Source organism: Arachis hypogaea, chromosome 5 (genome assembly GCF_003086295.3).
Source record: "Arachis hypogaea cultivar Tifrunner chromosome 5, arahy.Tifrunner.gnm2.J5K5, whole genome shotgun sequence".
NCBI classification, from domain to species: Eukaryota; Viridiplantae; Streptophyta; class Magnoliopsida; order Fabales; family Fabaceae; genus Arachis; species Arachis hypogaea.
Window position 1 is genome coordinate 8,428,358 of NC_092040.1, and position 25,278 is coordinate 8,453,635.

Sequence of the window (25,278 nt, forward strand, 5' to 3'; positions counted from 1 at the left end):
AAACCTTTAAACATCTTTTAAATATATAAACAAATTAGTAATGTCAATTATAATTTGACTCGAGCAAAAAGTAAAATTTCATTTGATTATCTAAATTAGCTTATTAAGGAGTATCATACTTTATGTCACCGAACGGTTTTTTATTCCTACCAATAGCTATTACCAATACTCAATAATAAGTTAGTGGTATCAATTAAAATCACCTATGCCATCAGGTGATAGAACTTGGTCACTTGAAGCAAAAAATCCCACAAATACCAAGAAAGTTCCATCATATTATCTGTCCGATTACCCCTCATGTAATACTAACAAAAAAAAGTTTGTGAACATTGGTTGTTTAAGTCAATCATCAACACTGGCTTAACATGGAGAATATACAAAAGATGGAAAAAGCAAATGCTTCCATAGCAAGAAGAGAAAGGAGAGCTATTATTGAAGAGAAGAGGAAGAAGGCAAGGATATCAAACGAAGTTCACACTGGTTCTCAAAAGGAGTGCAGAAATCCTCTTCAAACAATAAACTTAAACTCAGACACATCCTCTTCAGGTATCATATTTGTGCATAAGCATATGGGTTATTAATGTCATTTATTTTAAAATATACTATGAACAAAACTCAGATTATAGAATAATGAATACAGAATGCAAAATGATGTTTATTGGTTTAAAAATCGTTAAATCTTTAGGTTCATTACATGGCCAGCTGACAAAGTACATATTGTGTTCGGATATGTCAAACTTTCTAAGAGGATAATATAATTTGTATATTTGGTTTCAGGAGAAATACATACATATTTAAAGAACAAGAGGAAAGTTGATGTGTCAAATCTGTATGATAATATTAGGACACCAACAAAGAAGATAATGGGACCGACAATATCTCGAGATAGTGAACTAAATCATATGATGGGAACTCCTTTGTCAAGTAATAACTAATACTCTTACTAAATAATAACTTTATACTTTGACACCATGGAAATTGCTAATACATTTAAGCCATACGCGTCCGATTCAATCAGGTTCCATACAACTATATAAAAATTACCTTGCAGGAAAAGAGAATAATATTTATTGGAAAAATGGTGACACAAGCATACAAACTTCCATAAGGTTAGAAGGCACGGTCAACAACGAACCTAATTTGGGTTTTCCTGTAGAAAGAAATCTAGCAAGCAAGACACCTGACTCGAGAGGTATTTTATATTAGCAAAAATAATATTCAGGTTGTTTTGATAAATCTACTTCTATGATACAAAGACCATCATTAACTCATGGTGGTTGTTGTAGTTACAATCATTTATATCTTGACAATATTTTTCATACATTATAACTGAAAATGCAATTACTGTACATTATCATTAAGCAAAGTAGTTAATACTTCAAATCTACACAGATGATGCCAAGAATGCCAGACGAGAGAGAGCTTTGAAACTAGCTGGAAAAAGGCATACCATTCATAAAAAATCTGCGGGAGGTATTCCACTATTGTTATCAAAGCTTAATAGACAAGTGTATTTGCAAATAAGAGGGCGATAATAAATATCTGTATTTTTAGGCAGGAGAGATTCTAGCATTATTGAACTAGACTTGAGCTCAATAACAAGTACACAAGAAGTTAGTCTCGATCAAAGTACAAATCCAGACATAGGGAAAATGAACAATATGGAGGTTAATTCATTTCGGTGCAGCAATGAGTTTTCAGGCAATTCAATTTTTTTAATATATGTTTAGTGGTTTTATATTATATATATGATCCTTGATTAAATTGTACTTAGTCTAGAATTTGAATAATATACTATATTTATATTGACCCAGTAGAGCAAAGGAAGTTTATTAGGGGACCAACGACATCGCCACCAGCTGTAGGATCCAACACACGAACACTACAAGCTGGAAAAGGTATTAGAAGTTTTTCAACATGAGTAAAATTAAAAGTTTTGTTATGTTTATATCTCACTTTATATAGCATTGCTAAACAGATACAAGTATTATAAGACTGTTGAAAAACAAGCCCAAAACAACACATAACAATGCAAGCTCAGGTGCAGTGACTTTGGCTATTTTAGTATAAGATAGTGAATTTTGTCTAGAATACTATGTAATATGTTAATTATTTGTTTATAGGTCCTGAATACTTGAGCATTGGAGATCCAATGCATCAATGTGAGTATTGTAATGCACTCTTTTGGTATGATGAACGCACAAACAAGCACTACAAAGCAACTGAACCTAAATACACAAATTGTTGCAAAGGAGGCCAAGTTCAAATACCCCATTTACAAGATGCTCCAAAGGAACTATACAATTTGTTGTATGAAGATAGTCCTAAAAGCAAGCACTTTCGTGACAACATTAGAGCTTATAATAACATGTTCCAATTCACTTCAATGGGTGCAAAGATAGACCGAAGCATCAATCGCAGCAAAGGACCGGCTACCTTCATTCTTTGTGGAGAAAATTATCACTTGATGGGTAGCCTCATACCACCAGAAGGCAATGTCGCCAAGTTTGCTCAGCTATATGTGTATGATACACAGAATGAAATCCAGAATTGTATGAACATTTTCAGGTTTGTAACAAAATACTAAAATTTAACGACAAATTCCTGTTAGGATTCTATAATGGAGAGTATTGAGACTTCTTATTTAGAAAATGTTAAATATCTTATGTACATTATTGTTGGTGTACAGCAGAGCAGAAAACCAGTTAATTCATGAAGATATTGTAAAGGATTTAAAGAAGATGCTAGACGAGCACAATGTCCTGGTAAAGGCCTTTCGTATGGTTAGGGAGTCGATGAGAGTTGACTCACGTAATTCTGTGAAGCTTAGGCTCTTGGGTAAAAGGGGTAAGGATGGTAGACGCTATAATCTTCCGTCAACAAATGAGATTGCTGCATTAATAGTGGGTGATTTTGATATTGATAAGAATGACAGAGACATTGTCGTAGAGACACAGACTGGGAAATTACAACGGATTAATCAACTTAATCCAGCTTATCTTGGATTACAATACCCTCTTTTATTTCCTTATGGTGAGGATGGTTTCAAGGAAGATATCTCTCTCAGCAAACCTACATCTAATGATGGAAAAGGGAGACAACACATGTCTATGAGAGATTTTTTTGCTTTTAGAATACAAGAGAGACTAGCAGATGGATCTCCATTGTTGTATTCAAGGAGGCTCTTCCAACAGTTCTTGGTGGATGCTTATTCAATGATTGAATCATCTAGATTGAATTATATACGTCATAATCAAGACAAATTTAGATGTGAAATGTACAAACGAATAAAAGATGCTGTTTTGAATGGTGAAACTACACCCTCATGTAAAGGGAAGCGAATTATACTACCTTCTTCATTTACTGGTGGTCCTAGGTATATGATACAGAATTATCAAGATGCAATGGCAATTTGCAAAGTTGTGGGTTATCCAGACCTATTTATTACATTTACATGTAATCCTAAATGGCCAGAGCTTGAAGATTTTTTTGACAATAGAGAACTACGTGCAGAAGATAGACCAGACATGGTTTGCAGGGCTTTTAAGGTGAAGTTGGATTGTCTTATCAAGGACATCAAAGCAAATCGCATTTTTGGGAGGGTTAGTGCAGGTGACTCACTGACTATACTCCAAATTATATTTTTTTAGCAACTTTATTTTACACCTGTTTATAAATATAGGGTTAATTTTGATATGCAGAACCTGAAAAATAGAGATATTTTTCTATGAATATAAACCTTTTATTTGAGCAAGTTATATGTCTTTTGCATTAAAATGTGATCATATTGAAAGTGAATAGAGTGCTTTAGAGCAGTTTAGATGCAGTCACATGTTAATTTATTAATGAGTGATGATTTTTATCCATTTCATAGCTTATAATAATGAGTCATTAGCTATTAGATAAACAATCATTATACCAAGTAAAGGCTGACATAATAAATTTTTATATTTTTAGTGGTGTACACGATTGAATTCCAAAAACGCGGATTGCCTCATGCCCACATACTAATTTTCCTACACCCAGATGATAAATATCCCACTGGAGAAGAGATAGACCAGATTATTTCAGCTGAGATTCCAGATAGAGAAAAAGATCCTGTTTATTTTGATGCCGTTGAAAAACATATGATGCATGGTCCATGTGGCAATTTTAGAAAACAATCACCGTGCATGGAAAATGGAAAATGCATAAGGCACTTTCCAAAAAGATTTGTTGATGAGACAACAGTTGATGAAGATGGCTATCCATTATACAGGCGCAGAGATGATGGGAGGATTATTAATAAAAGTGGTGTTGATCTCGATAACCGTTACGTAGTCCCACATAATAGATTTTTGCTGCTGAGGTATGGTGCACACATTAATGTTGAGTGGTGTAATCAATCGAGATCAATTAAATATTTGTTTAAGTATGTGAATAAAGGGAATGATCGTGTAACTACTGCATTTTACAAAAGTGTTGGTGAAGACGTAGAAAGTGATGAAATCGATGAGATTAGTATGTACTATGATTGTAGATACATATCTCCATGTGAAGCAGTTTGGAGGATTTTCGGTTATAGCATTCACTATAGAGATCCTTCAGTCGTTAGGTTGGGGTTTCATTTGCCGGATGAGCAAAATGTGATATTCAAAGACCATGACAACTTAGATGAGGTAGCTAGAGAGGCTTCGGTAAAGGAATCTATGTTTCTTGGTTGGTTTGAAGCAAATAAAGAATATCGAGAGGCTAGGTCCCTAACATTTGCTGAGCTTCCTACTAAGTTTGTATGGAAAGCCCAAGAACGGATATGGGTTCCACGAAAATCGCATGCAGTCATTGGAAGAATTTTTTTTGTGCCTCCTGGATCTGGTGAAATTTACTATTTAAGACTACTGTTGAATTTAGTCAAAGGCCCTACTTGCTATGAAGATATCAGAACTGTTGACGGAACTGTGTACTCAACTTTCAGAGATGCATGTTATGCACGTGGCCTTTTAGATGATGACAGAGAATATATTGATGCAATACAAGAAGCAAATAATTGGGGTTCCGGAGAATATTTGAGAAAATTGTTTGCAACACTTTTGTTTTCAAATTCTATGACAAGGCCAGAATATGTATGGGACAACACGTGGCATATTTTATCTGATGATATTCTACATAGGCAAAAAAGAATTCTTGACAATCCAGGTATTCTAAAGTTTATTTACCCCTAAGTTATCTGACATACTATTAATTTGTACATAATACAACTGGCCAATACATATTAATAGGTCGGATTAGGTTTATAATGTTGTTTTGGTTGGTTTATTACATTAGTGTTTGGTTAAAAAAATGTATTATAGAATAAAAGAGTGGTAATAGAGAATAAAAAGTTCTCATGATATAAAAATTTAGTTGAACAAAGTCTAATTTTTTTTGTAAATTAGGCATTAACAATGACTACTTCATACGAGATTGTAAGATTTTATGATCGAAAAGAAATTATTATCAACAATGTTTGTTCATATTTAGAATGTATACAATCAATATTAATGTAAAAAAATAGAAGGAAAAAGATATTTTACTCTGTATAACTACTCAAAAAGTTAAATTACCATTTAATGTGTTTATGAATATGAAATTATGTATATTGTAAAATGATAATAATTTGAAAAGTGATCTTGATAGTAGTTTCTTCTATGTGTTTTTACACATTTAACTCTCTCCATTACGTTGGTGTCTTTCACAGATTTAAGTTTAACAGAGCAGGAATTGAAGGATCTAACTCTTATAGATATTGAGAATAAATTGAAGACTTACAACAAGAGTCTAAAAGAGTTCTCTTCCATGCCATTTCCAGATATGGAAATGTGTTCCTCTCATTTGGTTTCAAGCGGCATCAATCGGTTAATTTCTGATGAGCAACAATATGATAGACACAGATTAGCTGATGAACATAGCCTTTATTTACAACAGCTGACAGATGAACAACATCATGTTTATGATAGGATTATGCAATCTGTCAATGATGGAGTAGGTGGTGTTTACTTTTTATATGGATATGGTGGAACAGGAAAAACTTTTGTTTGGAAGACATTGGCATCAGGGTTAAGATCAAGAGGTCAAATTGTCTTGACGGTAGCTTCAAGTGGCATAGCTGCTTTGTTATTACCGGGTGGTAGAACAGCTCATTCAAGATTTGCAATATCACTTAATGTTGATGAGTTTTCCACTTGCAATATAAAACAGGGCAGTGCATTGGCAGAATTGATCATAAAAACAAAACTTATTATTTGGGATGAAGCTCCCATGGTCAATAAGCATTGTATAGAAGCACTTGATAGGACAATGCGAGATTTATTGAGATTCAAGAATGTTCATAGTGAAGAGCAACCTTTTGGAGGGAAAACAATTGTGTTTGGTGGTGACTTTAGACAAATACTCCCTGTTATACCCAAAGGAAGCAGGCAGGATATTGTGAATGCGACTATCAATTCATCCTACATTTGGAATAGTTGCAACATGTTGAAACTAACAAGAAATATGCGGCTACAAGCGGATGATGCTAATGTACATTCGTCTGAGTTAAAGGATTTTGCAGAATGGATACTAAGCATTGGCAATGGTAAATGCGAGGAGTCTAAAGATGGAATTGATACAATTCAAATTCCCAATGACATTCTGATAAAAGAATGGGAGGATCCTATAGCTGCTATATGTAGAGCAATTTATCCCGAGATGTTTTGGCCTTCAAATTCTGTCTATGAAGTCGAAGATCGAGCTATCCTTGCCCCAACATTGCAAATAGTAGATGAGATTAACCGATACATGATGAGTTTAAATCCACGTGAATCACAAACATACTATAGTTCTGACAAAGCATGTCCAACAGAGCCATCTAATGAGTTAATCGCATCAATACACACTCCAGAATTTCTAAACACAATTAGGTGTTCGGGGATTCCAAACCATGAGTTGACAGTCAAGGTAGGAACACCTATCATGTTACTACGGAATATTGATCACTCGGCTGGATTATGCAATGGAACCCGATTGGTGATAACAAAGCTAGGAAAACACATTATTGAAGCTAAAAGCATGACAGGAAAGAATGCTGGTCAGAAAGTTTTTATTCCAAGGATGACCCTTAGTCCATCTGACCATAGAATACATTCAAGTTTCAACGCAGACAGTTTCCTATAATGGTATCCTATGCCATGACAATTAATAAGAGTCAAGGACAATCCTTATCAAAAGTTGGATTGATTTTAAAGAAGCCTGTTTTTACCCACGGACAATTGTATGTGGCTATTTCGAGAGTTACAAATAAAAAAGGTCTTAAGATACTCTTATGTCATGAAGAAGAAAGGAGCAATGAGACAGATAATGTTGTTTTCAAAGAAGTGTTTAGGAATGTTTGACAAAGGCTATATGTCTGCCACATTTTATATCAAAGTTCATCTCAGGTAATTTATATATTTGAAGAGTTTTATTTAAGCATTCTATATTATTTTGGATAGACTCGCCCAAATCACCACAAATTTCATATTGAACCACGCTATCTTTATATATTCAATTATTGATGTGCACTAATGAACATTTTTATCTTTAGGTGCCTGGTGTAGACAAATTAATTGAGTTCACTTACTATTGTGTCAGGAGACAATTCAAAAAAGAGAGACGGAGAATGTTATGTCACGAGAGGTATTCTCCATTAGTTTCTAGAGATTGCAGTGGATAATTCTCAATTATTTTTTCATTATTTAAAAATTTCTGGAATTCGACATATTTTGTTGTTCTAATCATGATTATGATTTTCATGTTATTTGTAGCAAGTTTTTATTTGAATAGTGCATATACATATATACTAAAACAGTAACAATGTGATCAACTATAACAAGAAAAACACTACTCACAAATCAATTATTAGTCAGACTAAAACAAAATTATCACCTAAATCTGAAATCAATTATTAGTCAGACTAAAACAAAATTATCACCTAAATCTGAACTAATATATACATAACTAATAAAACACATAATTATTGTCCACAACACACAACAAAGATAACCCAATCCAATGCTCAAATAATATTATGAAACATCAAGGCATGAAAAATACAAGTTAAAAGATGAATATTATGAATCAGTAACATACCTGGTGTGCCAGTATAGTTCTCACCATGAGAGAAATGTAGTTAATGACAGCACCTTCTATCAAAATAACAATGTATTCCCATTGTTCCTTTTAATTATGTTGTAAAACAACACTATACACGCAAAGAAAATTTCAATTAGGCCTAAAAAATACACTCACACATGGATGTAACAACATTTAAAGAGAATTAGCAATAGAATCGTTATCCAGCGAGTTGCATTGATTAGTTGGCTGAAATCAATTTATTTAAAAATCATCTACCTTAAAACAAGCAATGACTATTTAAATATCAACATTTATAAATATGATAAATAAACATTTCAAATTTAAAAGTGATTATTTACACTTCAAAGTTACAATAAATTTATCCAGATGATAAGTTTTGGCAAAATATCATTACAAAACCATCTCTATGTAAAATTGTATTATTTTACATGGAAGCAATATCCCTAAAAAATCTCTTATATTATCAGTTGTTTGAACATATGAGATTTCACAAATTGGATGAAGCTAAATAGAAACATAGAAGCATATAAAAAGGCAAATAGATAAAAGTATGCAAAACAATTAAGCCAACTGCCATTATCATGTATAACAGATAAAAAGGCAAATCAATAAACATATAATCATACAATTGTAATAAAAACTATCAACTATACTCACAAAAAAACATCATGTTCTTATATTGTTTACTTTTTAATTACCTCATAGTATGAAGTTTCTGTCATGAGTGGCCACCACTTTGTTAACAAAACTTTATCTACAATCTTGCCAATTTTCATCTAAATATCATCCTATCCACCATTGTCAGGAGCAGGACTCTCCACACAAATTAAGAGGGAAACACGTAATAAAAGTAAAAAAAAATTATATAAAATTTACAGAAACATTAACAATAGATTTAATTTAATTTGTTAAATTTAAAGATGGAGGCATAATCTATTAATTTAAACAGATCAAGTTATGCAGGCACATTTTGAGAATCTCACTAACTTACTTATAATCTGGTGAAGAAGTAGATCGACGCAAATCCCATAACCAACCCGTCAAATTCATCAGTATGATCTATAAATCTGCAATATCTCTGCATCAGATAAACTATGTTAGTGAAAACCAACATGTGTAAAACTAAATCTATTCAACAGAAATCCAATTTGAAAAATCAAAAACAAAAATAATATAATTTGATGATCTCCGAAAAAGAGATACACCTGTTATTATTAGAAATAGAACGCTCTTATAATCGGAGACTCTCAAATCAGATCTCATAAGTACCTTTATATTTCAGATGACTGTTCATGGGGTAAGCTACAAATCTCCTGTAGAATTATGGCGGATGGCATGGTAAAAAAATTGCAGAAATTGCATCATCAGCTGCACCGTTATTAGCACCGTCAACACCATCAACGGTAATCCTTTCCTTGACAAGGTTAACAACTCCAAGAAGGATAAGACCACTGGTGGCAAGAAAGTGATCTATTTCTCTTGATTTTTCTTAATGCGTGTAATTAGTGAGGAGAACTTCTTATCTAAATCCACTAAGACTCAAGAACTATAGTTCCTGATCTGATCCAGCTTTCTAACTCTTGAGCATCCCAAGTTTCCAACTCTCCTAACTGTTTAATATTCTAACTTATTAAAAGTTGCATCTTTTTCTTGATTGGTGAAAAATTAGGTGCAAATTTAAATTTGAATGGTAGTAATAGTAAATGTGTGTATATCTGTATATACAAGTGGGAGTGGAAGAGAGAAAGATACGTTTTTTTATTATTATTAACATATTTTATTCATGACAATAAGTTTGAAAATGATTTTTAAGCGGGAGTATGATCTTCTCTAATTCAATTAGTATATATAGTATTATAATAAATTTAAATATTTAGTTCACCAATTATTAGAAAGTTATAATATAGTTATCAAACAAAAAAATAAATTAAAAAAATTAAAATATATTTTTTATTTTTAAAATATGTAAATTTTTTTAAAAAGATTTTATTTTATTTTAATTTATTTTTATCTCAACAATTTTTAATTTACATTAAATATATTCTTAACTACTATTTTTTATTAAATTTTGAACTAATTTAACAAAAAGTTAACAAAAATAATTCTTAACACAAGTTAATCAAATATGGTAGTCATATATTATTATTGGATAGATCATAATTTTTTTAAAAATTTTAATTGTCAAGTCTATACTTTTAAGATAAAATTAAAATAAATTAAAATTTTAAATATTTGATTAACTTTTAAAAAATTTTAAAAATAAAAAATACATTTTACTTTTATTAAAATATATCAACTTAAAAATTATTTTTTTTAGTTGACGTAACAAAAAGCTTATAATTCTTTTGAATAATTATTTTTATTAAATATTAAAATGATTTCAAATACAAAAATCTACTGTCCTTTAATTTTTTTTCAAATGATACATGTGCAATAACGTTAACTAATATTTTCAAATTGTTAATTATTTTATTAATATACTTTATATAAATTAGACCATTTACTTGAATGAATTTTCTATGAATCGAAATCATCGATCTAACGAATATTTTAATGTATACATTATACCAATTATTAACTTATACGAAATAATATTTAATTTGGAGTCAATTTGAAGTCATTGTTTTTAAAATTTATTCTTATTAAATCATATCATTCCATTTCACAATTTATTTATATATTTATATATATAATAATTCAATTATATAATACGATAAATAGTTAAATACACAAATCGCGCATAGCGCGGGCACTAAACTAGTTTTTTTAATTAAAATTTAGTGGGGACAAGTGCCCCTGTCTCATGCGCCTAGGCCCGTCCCTGCACACATGGTACTTTAAGGTTCTCAATTCTCAAACACATGAATGTGCCACTCACTTGTCACTGACACATGCCTTGCCTTCTCCATGATTGCTCTCCCACTCTTTTTGTCTTACCGGTTAAACTCAGAACATGCTCATTTAGTCATTTTGTATAGATGATATACTCAAACACCACCATGCAATTAATATTTTAAATATATTATGTATATACTAAAATTAATTATTAAAATCAGTTATTAGTATAAAATATATTTAAAAATAAATATATTTTAAAAATAAATTAAATTAAATATATATTTATATATAAATATATTAATAATTAATTTTAGTGACTAATTTTAATATACAAATAATATTTTTTAAATATTTTATCCTTAGAAAACACCTTTGGCTTTCTTTGTTTAATGTTTATTCCCTGTTGACTCTTGTTAATGCTTGCTTCACTTACTCTCTCTCAAGCTTTGTATAATTTAACCATATTATAGTATTAATTTGTTTGGTACAGTGGACTCAACACGCATAAGTTTAGCAACAAATTATAATTTAAATGATATAATTTTTTTTATACTTATCTAAAAGTTGGGAATTCGAGATTCTGTATCTATGAACAAAAAAAAAAAAAAAAAACACGCATATGCCTGTGCCTTCTGTTGCATATATCATAATATAAACTTTCTCTTTTTTTTGTCTTTTACAGTAACAGGCTTGTGTCAACAATGGCTTCTACTTTGTATTACAACACTCTCAACCCTTCCACGGCAGCTATCTCAATTCACCCTAAGCAGGATGTGTCAATTTTTGTCACCTTCAATGGGTATCACCACTTTGGATGCAGAACAAGAACTACAACCATGCATCAGCAGCCCAGGAGGAACAAGAAATTGAGGCCTGTCAAAGCCACGGTGGCCGAGGCAGCACCGAAGCCAAAGCATCAAACTGTGGCTGACAATGGTGGGGATCGAAAGGCTCAGAGCAAGAAGCAGCTTCGGATACTTGTGGCGGGTGGTGGGATTGGGGGGTTGGTTCTTGCTTTGGCTGCAAAGAGAAAGGGGTTTGAGGTGATAGTGTTTGAGAAAGATATGAGTGCTATAAGAGGGGAGGGTCAGTATAGGGGTCCAATTCAGATACAGAGCAATGCTCTTGCTGCTTTAGAAGCCATTGATTTGGATGTTGCTGATCAAGTTATGAGAGTTGGTTGCATCACTGGTGATAGGATCAATGGCCTTGTTGATGGGGTTTCTGGCTCTTGGTAACTCAAACTTTTCTTCATATATAAATATTATGTGATTATGAATCTTTTTTTTTTCAGCTTTATAAGTAAGTGATCAAAGCTATTTGAGAGAATTCTCGGTATGGCACAACTGTGACAACTTATGCACTTATGACTATCAGCACTGTTAGAGTATTTGGCAAGTTACATGTCAAAAAATGAAAATAGAAAGTAATAGAAAATTTGCTTATAGATGATTCAGAAACTCTCTGGATTAGTACATCCCTTATTTGTAATCTTCACTGCATGCATAAAAGTAAACATATCAATTTCAGTTTCCAGCATATAGACAATCTTACTTCCTTAATATTTGAGCTAGAATAAACGTTTTTTCTTTCTGTCATTTTTACTTGCATTTAAATAAAATGTCAGCTTGTAGTATCATAAATTGAAATGATATTTTGTTATCAGGTACATCAAATTTGACACATTCACTCCTGCAGTGGAACGAGGGCTTCCAGTCACTAGAGTTATTAGTCGAATGGCCTTGCAAGAAATCCTTGCTTGCGCAGTTGGGGAAGATTCCATTATGAATGACTGCCATGTTGTTGACTTTATTGATCATGGAAACAAGGTCATTCCTAACAATAACAATGGCTTTTATTGTGGAAGATCTTCTGAATCTTCTATTTCTTTCTTCAAGTAAATACATTGGCAGTGACTAAATATTTTTTGTTTATAACTTGTGCATCCACCATTACAGGTAACAGTTCAGCTGGAGAACGGTCAGAAATATGAGGGAGATCTATTGGTTGGAGCAGATGGTATATGGTCCAAGGTCTTATTGAATTTCTTTAATTCCAAGCTTTTTCTTTTGTAAGTAATTTAACACCCCCTCCCCCACTAAACAAAGGCCCCAATAGAAATCAAGGTTTACAGAGGAATTCTACATATTTATGGCCATAATTCTATATCTTATTTTCCCCATAATTCTATATTTTGTTGTTTACGAATGAATAGGTGAGGAAGAAGCTATTTGGGGTGACAGAAGCTACTTACTCTGGCTACACTTGTTATACTGGTATTGCAGATTTTGTGCCTGCTGATATTGAATCTGTTGGGTAAGAAATCTTGCCTTACATGACAATTTGTTCATTTTCCCTGGCCTTCTAAGAAGCTTACTTCTGCCTCCCTTGCCGGAAAGGTATCGGGTATTTTTAGGACACAAGCAATACTTTGTATCTTCAGATGTTGGTGGTGGAAAGATGCAATGGTATGCATTTCATCAAGAGCCTGCTGGTGGTGTTGATGCCCCTAATGGTATGTGCTCTTAATGTGTTCGGGAAGTTTCTATATGTTCAATTTATAGATATAATTCTTGAACTATTCTGTCCTTCCATAAGCAAAACTAATGCTATCTTTGAGTATATAGAAGATGAAGGAACTGATTCAAAAGTTGTATACCTGGAGAGGAAAATTTTCAACTATTAGGTTTCTCATGATGGATAGTTGTATGGATATCATCAATGATATTAACAACTTTATGCTGTAGTTTTACAGATAGATACCAAGACGTTTGAGCTGTAATATTATGGAAAATGGAAAGCAAGGCAGAAAAGCTGCAATACCCTTGATTATTTAAGAAAGCTTGTGTAACACAATTAGTTTGAGATTAAATGATGTTTGTATTTTGTTGGACTATTATGTGCACCTGAATGCCATTCAAGTCCATTCTTCATTAGACTATATTTCTTCCTTGATTATTGACCTTTTAATCCTCTCTAATTTGTTGACATCAATAGACTTGTGTCAATAATGTTGGCCTTGATATCAGATAAGATGCAGATTAACTGAGTTCCATTCCAGTAATTGCAGCGCTGAAGATATTGGATTGAATGACTTTGAAAAATAATCGAATTTTCTTTCTAATAATCGAATTTTCTTTCTTCTTTTAATAATCTTTTGTGCAAAAATTATATGATCCTAACTTCTTAATTCTTCTGCATGGCAGGAAAAAAGGAAAGGCTGCTTAAGATCTTCGAAGGCTGGTGTGATAATGTAACAGATTTGCTACTTGCCACAGAAGAAGAGGCTATTCTGCGGCGAGATATCTACGACAGGACACCAACAATGACCTGGGGAAAGGGATGTGTGACTTTGCTTGGTGACTCTATCCATGCTATGCAACCAAATATGGGCCAAGGAGGATGCATGGCTATTGAGGTTTATTTTTCCATCTCTCTCAATGAAATCTGAATTTATTTTCATTTCTCAATTAACTTGAGCAATTTTGCACATTTGCAGATCTTGTAGTTAATGAACTTTTCAAACTGCAAGGTAAAAAGTTCTTTGTCTGGCTTATCTTATTGTTACAGGATGGTTATCAACTTGCTTGGGAGTTGGACAATGCTTGGGAACAAAGTATAAAATCAGGATCTAAGATTGACATTAACTCCTCCTTGAGGAGGTATTGGAAACACATCATTTTATTGATTTGAATATAAGGCTTTTGAACATAATGGTTAATTGTACAGGAATCAATTCTGAATGTTGATTTGATAATAGATATGTTTTGGCATTGTTGCTTTCAGATACGAGAGAGAAAGAAGGCTACGAGTTGCCATTATTCATGGAATGGCTAGAATGGCAGCTATGATGGCTTCCACCTACAGAGCATACTTGGGAGTTGGTCTTGGCCCTTTAGAGGTAGGAAATTCTTGTTCATAATTGGCATCATGAAGAAGAAACTGAAGGCGACACTTTAAATTTAAATGCTGCTAAAAATAGCACGATTTCTTTCCTCATGCTGCAGTTTTTGACCAAATATCGGATACCACACCCAGGAAGAGTTGGAGGAAAGTTTTTCATTCAGAAGATGATGCCTATGATGTTGAGTTGGGTCTTAGGTGGCAATAGGTAATAATGAAAGCATACATTTCTTTGCTATATATCATTTTTCATTAATTTCTTTTCCATCGTTTTACCTGGAGTTGTTCTTTCTCCAATCCAGTCCACTCATGCAAGATAAAATGAGACAAATGATTACTTTGAAAAGGGTGGAGGTTGAAGAAATTGATAATACTGGAAAGTAATTTTCAGGTTTTGTTTGGAGACAATAAGAATTGAAAAATGTCTTGCGATTTTTGTTTTATCATTTATTTGCAACATGAAGATGATGCTACTTTTGCAGCTCCAAGCTTGAAGGTAGACCAGTATGTTGCAGGCTCTCAGACAAAGTATGCCACTCAAATACAGTTTCCTTTATACTTTGTTACCAAGAAGAAATTAATGACACACCTGGACTATTCTATTGATTATGTCTATCAGATTGTGATATGGATTCTAATAGGCATTTGATTTGGTTATGTATGAAGGCAAATGACCAGTTACACACATGGTTTGTAGACGATGATGCTCTTGAGCGTACTATTAATGGAGAGTAAGTCTATGACCCCATATGAATTTATTAACTAATATCATGCTTAGCACATTGGTCTCATAACTAAGAACCTGATTCCAGTTATGGTAAATAGATAAGGTAGAAGTCTGTGAAGAATGGAGGATAGGAACAGAGGAACTCATTAATAGATTTTCCCTTCTTAGCTCCCTTTACATCGTTTAGGCAGTTAACAACTGTTACTGATTTATAGGTGGTTTTTATTACCATGCGGAGATGAAGGAGGTCATTTGAATCCCATAAGTTTAATTCAAGATGAGATGAAACCCTGCATAATCGGGTATGCCTTCAATTCCATCTTCTTATAATTTAGAGGCTAATAATTATGAAATTGTACTTACTATGCATTGGATTCTGGACAAAAGAGGAAACAATTAATTAGGATGTGACTGTGTATGTACCTAACACATTTTAGCATGTGGTTTCAAAGATTCAACTAATTCTCTATAATATGTTATCATGATTTTAGGAACACACAGAAAGAAGATTACCCGGGCATTTCAATTACAATACCCTTACCTGAGGTAACAGAATTTTTCATGAACTGAATTAATACAATGATCTTGAAAATGACCAACCAAGCTTCTGTCTATAAGGTTTCTGAGACGCATGCTCAAATTCGCTATAAGGACGGTGCATTTTTCTTGACCGATCTGCTTAGTGTTCATGGCACCTGGATCACTAAGTAAGTAAAACAAACTTGAGGTTATTAAGTTTGAAGTTCTTGAAAATCTAAATATATTTTAAATTTGTATAATTGCCATAATAATTTCAGCAATGAAGGAAGGCGATACCGGATACCTCCAAATGATCAAGCTCGTGTGCGCCCATCGGATGTGATTGATTTTGGTTCACAAAAGGTGATCAATAATGATACCTACGTTCTGTTGTAGACTATACTATAGTACACACTATAAATAAATGCCTTAAGAAGTAGTTGCATTATTTACACTGAACTATTGAGCTAATAATACTCATACACACTTGATTTTGGTTACATTGTCCATGCTTCAAATTTTGCAGGCTTCATTTCGGGTTAAGGTGATAAGATCTGCTCCAAGAGCATCCCAGAGGGAAGGGGAGCCAATATACCAAGTATGATTCTTTTTATATACAAATACACATCTATGTTTATATTTCTCAAGTTACAGAAGTTGTGTAGAGCACACAGTTGGAAGTAAATTATAACATGTTCATGTTCATTAATTAGGATATGAACATGAAAATGCTACAAACAACTCTTTCCATTGTCAATTACAGAAATAAATTATACAAAATTACTTGATACGAGGAAAGAAAAATTAAGTTGTGATAGATATCTTGTTACTCTTGTGATGGATTGATTTCTTCTTGTGTTTCAAGTATGCATGGTTCCTCAACTTCATTTAATTGTTTCTTATATCATGAACAAATCTTGCAAGTTTCACAAACCATAATTGGATAGAGACACATGTAGTATCATGCATGAGATGAGATCTCATTGTTTATTATTTTTTGGATCGTACTTATTGTATAAAATTAAAGCAGGATTATATTTCACTAAACGGGTTGGGTTAAGTTAGGCAGCAAACAGAGACTAATATTACCATGCTTAAATTTATATTTGAAAATACAGAATCATGATTATATACTTATTACTAATAAAAGAATAAATATAACATTATTGTATACTTATTACTTAAATTTATGTTTGAAAATACAGAATCACAAGGTTTTTTAATTTTTCTAACAACAATCATTCTCTGATGGTCACAGTGACAGAGTGGGTTGTATGTCAGGTCTCAGGTGAATGTTGAGCCTCCCAAACTCAACTCTTTTCGGTAAATTTGAAGATCTACAAACCAATTGTGACATGCCCATACCACTTATAATTTCTACTTAGACCAAGCCCAACATATGAAGTAAATGTAAACAAAAAAGAAAAAAAAAATAAATTAAGAACAATGTTATCTTAACATATAGTAGTATTGGTGCTTATTTAATGGAATCTCAAATTATTGGGGGTGCCTAACTGCCTATGTGACTATGAAGTGATACCTTGTGTTGCTATAGGAATGGGCGAAGCCGAATGTTTTGGGAAAGCTGTCTAAGGACGCTGTTGATTAATTAATCAATGGCAATGGAATAGGCCCCTCGATGGTTACACATCAAAAGTACTTATAATTCAATAATGTTGATCTTAAATTGATCTACCATGCGTTGACATTGACCAGCATATACCCAAAGCTGCTCCTTCAAATTCAAATTAACATAGAAACAAAACTATAATGTGAAAAATCTGAGTAGTAACTACAATCACATACTATTATTACACTAACTAAGATAGTCTAAGTAGGTGACGAATTAAACAAAAAAAACAGCAGGAAAAGAAGAATGGTGGAAGATTCCACAAACAATTTATGGTCAATGTAAAGAAAATGTATAGTCACTATAAACAAGAGACTAAACTGAAGAAAGAATTTGTATATTATTGAGTTGTATTTAAGTTGTCTGGAATAATATAATATAAAAGTATATTTATATGTACTAAGAGAATCGTAATAATAAAGACGTAATCTCCTATAATAAATATTTAAATATACTAAATAATACTAATGGATTCTAATTATTTTCTAACAGTAACAATCCAATGTGCACACACAATTGTCATTCTTGGCGTTTATAAAGAGTTTGCCTCCCTTAGCTTTCTCAAACACAATAAGGGAGGAAGTGGCCACTTGCCACCCTTCTCTAAAATATGACAACCTAACATTGATTAACAGAGCTTCAGCCACCACCGTCCATTTCCAATCCCATGCATCTCTCCCATCACATCAATCACCCTTGTCATCATCTTTTAAATTTTAACCCATTTTCAATCAACGGCCACCAGTAAATGACCGCAACTGGACCCTACAATTGACAAATGATTAAGTGTTCTATGAGAATTTGCAACGACTCATTTTAATTTATAATATTTGTAACATGCGAATAATTTGTTGCACAATGGGAGAGTTTGGATCTGGTGGTGTTGTGTCTGAAATGGATGAGACACAGAATGGATGCAATAGCTAAAAGCCCATGCCAATTAATGACAGTGCATCAACAATGGAAAGGGGGTATGGGCCCATCTGAATATTTCGTTCCCATCCATCAGTATCGTTATATTTATACATTACAGTTTTTAAGGCATCATTCAAACAATAATTAAAATTGCAATAAATAAATAAATAAATAAATTTCTCCGCCCAAAAAAATTTGGTCAGACAAATTATCTCCATTAATTAAGAATTAGAGACTTCAGTGATATATTTTTTCTGTTTTCCCAAAAAAACAACCAAACTAGAAGTTATTATGTCAGTTTTCAAATTAGTAGTTTAAATAGGTTAAGTATATACAAAAATTAATTATTAAATTATTTATATAAAATATATATTAAAATATAATAATTATATTAGGTGTACAATAAAATTAGTTATTAAATAAAATATATATTATAATATAATATATATATATTAAAATAAATTAAATTATACATATATTTATATATAGATTATAATAGTGCGTAAATAATATTTTAAAAATATAAAATATATATTTAAAATATATAAAATATAATATATTACATACAAATATATTAAGTTTTAAAATAATTTTTGAAATTAACCATTTGCACCAAGTTAATTTTTAAGATTTTAATTGCATTATTTCAAATTTTCAATTAGACAAATTTATAAAATGTTTAAGTTAATCTCCCAAAATACGAGAATAGATTTATTTAATCTTTCACGGTAAAGAGACTAAGATAACAATTGAGATCTCAGGAATTAAATGGGTACAAACAGTCAATTTTAGAGACATTTTTTAATTTAACTCGTAACTAATTTGGTTATTATTTTATATATATATTTATAATATTTTTATAAGCATTTTGTTGCTTGTATGTTATTGGGGAATGGAGACTTGGCAATAGGCACGAGGAAGTCACGTGGATGGAAAGAAGATGAGGGGTTGGCGGTGGAAGGCACATGACAGTTGACAGAGAGGCCAATAGTATTTAGATCAACGGTCGGTTTCATGACTCACTGTGCTACGAAGCTGCCTTTCCACTGACCGTTGGAGCATAACATTATCACTGCATTTATTCATTGATTCCATTCTCTATTCTAAATGCTACCGTTTCTCCTTATTTTATCGGATTTTTAAAATTTTGGGGTTTGCATGATTCTGTTTTCAATTTCAACGAGAAATGACATTTCTGCTCATGTATAATCTATGGTAAATCCAAATTTAGCTACTTCATGAGATTATAAATAATTTTTCAATAATTGAGAGCTAATTAATGAGAATTTGAAAATGAATGGGTGTTCCGTACCAATGGCATCCACGGTGCATCACATGGAGAGGAGCAGTTATGTAGATGAGATGCTCCCTGAAATGTTTACAAAACAAGCAAAGACAAAATCCTAACCAAAACTATACAAACATGAGCTTCATTATTTTCTCGTCAGCCAACAAATTATTAGCCTAACACATTGAAAGCTAAATGGACGAAGATGCCAAGAAACTAACAAGTAAAACAACAACACACTCATTTATTTCATGCACACCTTGTGCGCTCTCTACTCCTCTGATCGTACGGAATCATCTGCTTCGTCCCAATCATGTGGCCCCTCCTTCCTTCATCCTCACCGTTATTCCTAACGTCATCTAACAATTAACCCAAACTGTAATATAATACTCACTAAATAATCAGTTACCATAAAAAGAATTGTATTTTGATGCATGGTGAAATTTTCACATATTATTTAATTATAATATTTTTTAAATAATAACTTTAAAAATTAATTATTTTTATTATATGATAATACATAATTAATTACCTGTATAAAAAGTAATTTTTTTATAAAAATAATCAGTCATATCAAGTGTACATTAAAATCAACTATTAAAATTAATTATTAATATAAAATATATATTATAATAATAAATATACATTAAAAATAAGTTAAATAACACATGTATTCATACAAAAATATATAATAACTAATTTTAGTCTACAAATAAATTTTTGACAAATAATATATATAAAAGAACAATTATCTACATTAAATTTTTCTAATTTTGTATGTAAAATTTTTCGAATTACTTGGGATGTATATATGTCATTGATTAGTCTCTCTAACTAAATATTAGAGTAAACCACTAAAAATACATCTAAATTATTTTATTGTTGGCAAAATACTTTTAAATTTTGTTATAAAAAAAATATGTCTTTAAATTATTTAAAAATATGACAAAAATTTCATACCTTATATATTAACGAAAAAGAATGTGGTGAAAAACGAGTTTTTTATGTAACAACTGAGACTTTAACATTAACAAATGAGTCATATTATATTTTTCTATTAATAAAGTAGGTCTTTGATTATAGCTATGTATTTTTGGCATATTTTTAAATTATTTAAAAATATTTTTATTGATAATAAAATTTAAAAGTATTTTTGCTAATGCTAAAATAATTTAGGTGCATTTTTTGTAGTTTGACTAAATATTATATGTGATGATTCTATTACAATAAATAAAGGCCAATTGTTCAAAGTATTACCATAATTTATATAGGAAATTTATAATAGTACGGAGAATGGATCTTCTATTTCTAAAATATTTTTTTTGTAAAGTGTGATTTTTTATTATATATTTTTTAAGTAGAACAAAAAAATATACCAAAAAAAATGTTTAAAGGATAAAAAATCATACTTTTCAAAAGAAAAAATAGTAAATAGCCATTTCAGACATAAAAGATTCTAATGCTAACAAAATTGACAATAAAAAACTGAAACTAAAATTATACTCATACAAGATAAGTTTCATTCGACAAAAACGACCTATTTTTAAATTTTTATTGATAATTTTGTAAATATTCCTCTTTTTTTCTCTTCCTTCTATAACCATCACTACCTATGATGCAAAATCTACAATTCCACTAGATCTACTCCTACCAGAAATCATAATTCACCTTCACTGTGACCTTCCTTAGCCGCAGATACAGAGAGAGTGAGAGAGATGAGAGAGAGAGATTCTTCGCCATAGATAGAGTGAGCTTAAGTTAGGCAATGAGGGCCATGGCTTCCAAAATTTTTTATAAAAAAATTAGTAGTACTTCTTTAAAAAAAATAGTTCAATTGGTTTAAATACTTTACTTTGACTTAAAGTAAAAAAAAAACAAGAATAAAAAAAGATCATGCAACAACATTCACTTTGTCTGCCTTTGTTCAACACTCAAAACGAGTTCAATTATAAAAAATTAAGTATTTTTTATTTATTTAAGGACAATTTACTGAATTAAATAAACTGGCCCACAAAATTTCTAGAATACACATTTTGAAAAGTGGATATCGAAATGCATTTTTTTCATAAACTATGTAAACTGCGATAGGGGTATTGATGCACCATTATTTTGTGGTATATTTTGTGCTTAATTTAGGTGGATTTTTTCCACTTTTCCCACATTTATTCAATGAAATAGCATGGTTTCATAATTTTCTCCTAATTTGTGCTTAAGAGTGAAAACATGCTTTTTTAGGCATTTAATTGATTAATTTTGATTCACCTTCAATCCCACTAGATGTCTTGATATGTTTGTTAAGTGAATTTAGGTTGAAAAGGCTAGGGATGGATCAAAGGAATGAAGAGAAAAGCATGCAAAGTGGAGAAATCATGGAAAACCAAGGATTTGGGATGCATTCACCGACGCGCACACGTGAATTTGAAGTTGCATGGCGACGTGTACGCATACATGACGCGTACGCGTGGATGAAAATTGCCAAGCGACGCATACGCGTGACCCACGCGTACGCGTCGATGCTCGCACGTGACTTCATTAAAGTGAAAACACTGGGGGCAAATTTTGGGCTTCCCAGGCCCAAATCCAACTCACTTCTGAGCCTATTTCATGCAGAAATTAAGAGGAGTCAAAGGGGGGAGGGGAAGTCATAATTGAATTTTGGAGGGAATGCTTTAGGAAAGTTTTTAGAGAGAGAAGCTCTCTCTTCTCTCTAGAATTAGGTTAGATGTAGATTAGAATTTCTTAGATTTAGGTTTAATTCATGCTTTGATTTACTTTTCCTCTTCAACTCCTTGTTCTTCTACCGTTGCTTTCTTTAGTTTACCATTTAATTCTTGTAATTGTTCACTTTGTTATTGATGCATTCTTGTTCATTCTATTTTCTTTCAATGCAATTTATGTTTGATGTTCCTTTATTGTTGATTTGCTTTATTGTTGTTAATTCCTTACGATTGGTAGTGTAGATCTACTTTTCTTGCAATTTGATTTTACTTTTCTTTTATGCCTTCCAAATGTTTGACAAAATAATTGGAAGGATACTAGAGTAAATTTTTCTCCTCTTGACTTTGGTTGAGTAATTAGAGACTCTTGAGTTATCAAACTCTTTTGTCGATTAATAATTAAAAGTTGCTAGTTGATTTGAATTCCAATAAAGCTAGTCTTTCTTAAGGAGTTGACTAGGACTTGAGGAATCAAATTGATTATTTCCGTTTGACTTTCCTTCGTAGTTAGAGGTTGACTAAGTGGAGCAATGCACAATTCTTGTCACAATTGAGGATGATAATGAGGATAGAACTTCTAGTTCTCATCCCTTGCCAAGAGCTCTTTACATTTGAGTTTCATTTTACTTTCTTGTCATTTATCTTTCATGTCTCTTATCACAAAGCCCCAAAGTACTTGTCCCATAACCAATAACAAAAACACTTCCCTGCAATTCGTTTGAGAGACGACTCGAGATTTGAATACTTCGGCTATTATTTTTGTTGGAGTTTGTTACTTGTGACAACCAAGTTTTTGTATGAGAGGAATCTCTTTTGGTTTAGAAACTATACTTAGAATTTACTTGTGAATTCTTTACCGACAAAAATCTACTCATCAAGTATCGCAGTTTACAAGTGACCGTAATCTGCTACAGGGGTGTCGCGGATTACGTTGGAGGAAAATCATCACATAAACCGCGTTAGGGGTGTCACGATTTATGTGTAAATTGCCAACATGCATGAACCGCAACCCTTTTCGCTTTTGTATATCCATTTTCTTGCTCTGCATCACCATGCATCACTATACCCTGGCATTAGTCCCACTGCATTGCTTGATTCTTTTATCATGCTCCCCAATTCTCATGTTATTCCGCTACCTTTTTGATTATTTTGTTTTAATTTTATCAAAAGATCAATTTTTTGGCGGTGATGTTGTGTTTATTTATTTAATTTTTTTTGCCGGCTATGCTTTCTTTAACTATTGGCTCATTTCATTGACTAAGTTCTCTGTCTAACAATTTATTTTTATATAATATCAAATATGAAATAAATTACAATATTAAAATAATTAATTGTATTTATATAGATCAACCATTAAAAATAAGACTAGTAAGTTAATCTATTATTCACCATAACTTTGTTAATTCAGGTAGTACGTACTCAGTACTAAATAAAAAAGTTTAACAAATATACTTGTTCAATCCTAAATTTTAAAACTAAATTGACTATAAATTCAACAAATATATTTCATCTTTAATATTATATAAAAATAAATTATTAACTTAATAAAAAATTGAATAACTAAAAATGTATATTTAATAAAAATATAATTTATATTTTAAAATATTAAAAAATACATTTTAAAAATAGACCTGCTCAACATATTTTTGTTATTTTCAACATTTAAAAATAAGGTATAAAAAATTTAAATGTAAAAAATTGAAAATAAAAATTATCTATAAAAAATAAAAATAAAAAATAAAATTTAAACCTATTCTTAACAATTTCCTTCTCTTTTTGTGAAACATCCAAACTTATTATTGTTTAAATAGTAAAATTCAATATGATCATTTCTTATCCATCCTAATATTCTAATGGAAGTCATTTCGCCTGCTAACAGTAGAAAAATGATCACTGCTCTATTTTTTAGGCGTCCCATTTCACAGGTATATAAAAAGATGATTTCAATCTCCAATTTGCAGGCACCATGATTGGAATGATGTGCAATTCTATTTTCACTGATGAGATGTCAGACATGGGTGATGCACTGAAGCTTGTGAAAATTATGCTAAATTTAAAAGGTTTCGGTTGAAAAAATGTTCAACTGGGAGAAAAAAACACATATACACAGAAACTACGAGACCGTTGTCGCGGTTTCTAGTCATTTTGCATATTAATATAAACCGCTACACCCCTATCGTGGTTTATGTACATTTGCAATTCACACACAAACCGCGACACCCTACTGCGGATTATGTGCAATTTGGCTTCGAACGTAATCTACGACACCCTTGTAGCGGATTACGTGCATTTTGTAAACCGCATACCTCTGTCGCGGTTTACATAGTTTATGAAAAAAAATACATTTCGATATTCATTTTGCAAAATTTGTATTCTGGTAATATTGATGGTCAATTTATTTATAATAGTAAATTGTCCTTTATTTAATTTAATATTATTTTATATTTTATTATTTATTTAATTTAAATTTTTATATTATGAAAAAATATCAGAATATTCAATAAGTATTGATATCTTTGTATTTGTATAAATTGATAAAAAATATCAATATGTATTATAAATTTCAATATTTAATTTTTTTATATAATTTAAAAAATATATATTCAAATTT

General features: G+C 31.4%; 2 protein-coding genes across 3 annotated transcripts; both read left to right on the plus strand.

Annotated features, from left to right (window-relative positions):
• The first annotated feature begins 365 nt into the window (after nt 1–365).
• Nucleotides 366–7,170, plus strand: LOC112803218 (uncharacterized). The gene is made up of 10 exons (XM_025846729.1): nt 366–546; nt 778–924; nt 1,052–1,192; nt 1,393–1,473; nt 1,555–1,701; nt 1,815–1,898; nt 2,124–2,568; nt 2,690–3,612; nt 4,027–5,175; nt 5,717–7,170. The coding sequence occupies exons 1-10, from the start codon at nt 366–368 to the stop codon at nt 7,168–7,170; spliced, it is 4,752 nt and encodes a 1,583-aa protein (XP_025702514.1).
• Nucleotides 7,171–11,330: 4,160 nt separating this feature from the next.
• Nucleotides 11,331–17,808, plus strand: LOC112800583 (zeaxanthin epoxidase, chloroplastic). Of its 2 annotated transcripts, XM_025842917.3 has the most exons (17): nt 11,331–12,202; nt 12,635–12,797; nt 12,927–13,001; nt 13,184–13,284; nt 13,368–13,483; nt 14,175–14,386; nt 14,539–14,630; nt 14,755–14,869; nt 14,976–15,079; nt 15,354–15,399; nt 15,538–15,602; nt 15,814–15,900; nt 16,090–16,144; nt 16,217–16,305; nt 16,396–16,480; nt 16,644–16,715; nt 17,376–17,808. In XM_025842917.3, exons 1-17 carry the CDS (start codon nt 11,670–11,672, stop codon nt 17,376–17,378), a joined length of 2,013 nt encoding a protein of 670 aa, XP_025698702.1. In that variant the 5' UTR covers nt 11,331–11,669; the 3' UTR covers nt 17,379–17,808. The 2 variants fall into 2 exon arrangements, with proteins under 2 accessions (XP_025698702.1, XP_025698701.1); XM_025842916.3 differs by lacking the exon at nt 17,376–17,808 and having other exon boundaries at nt 11,418–12,202; nt 16,644–16,934.
• Nucleotides 17,809–25,278: the final 7,470 nt, after the last annotated feature.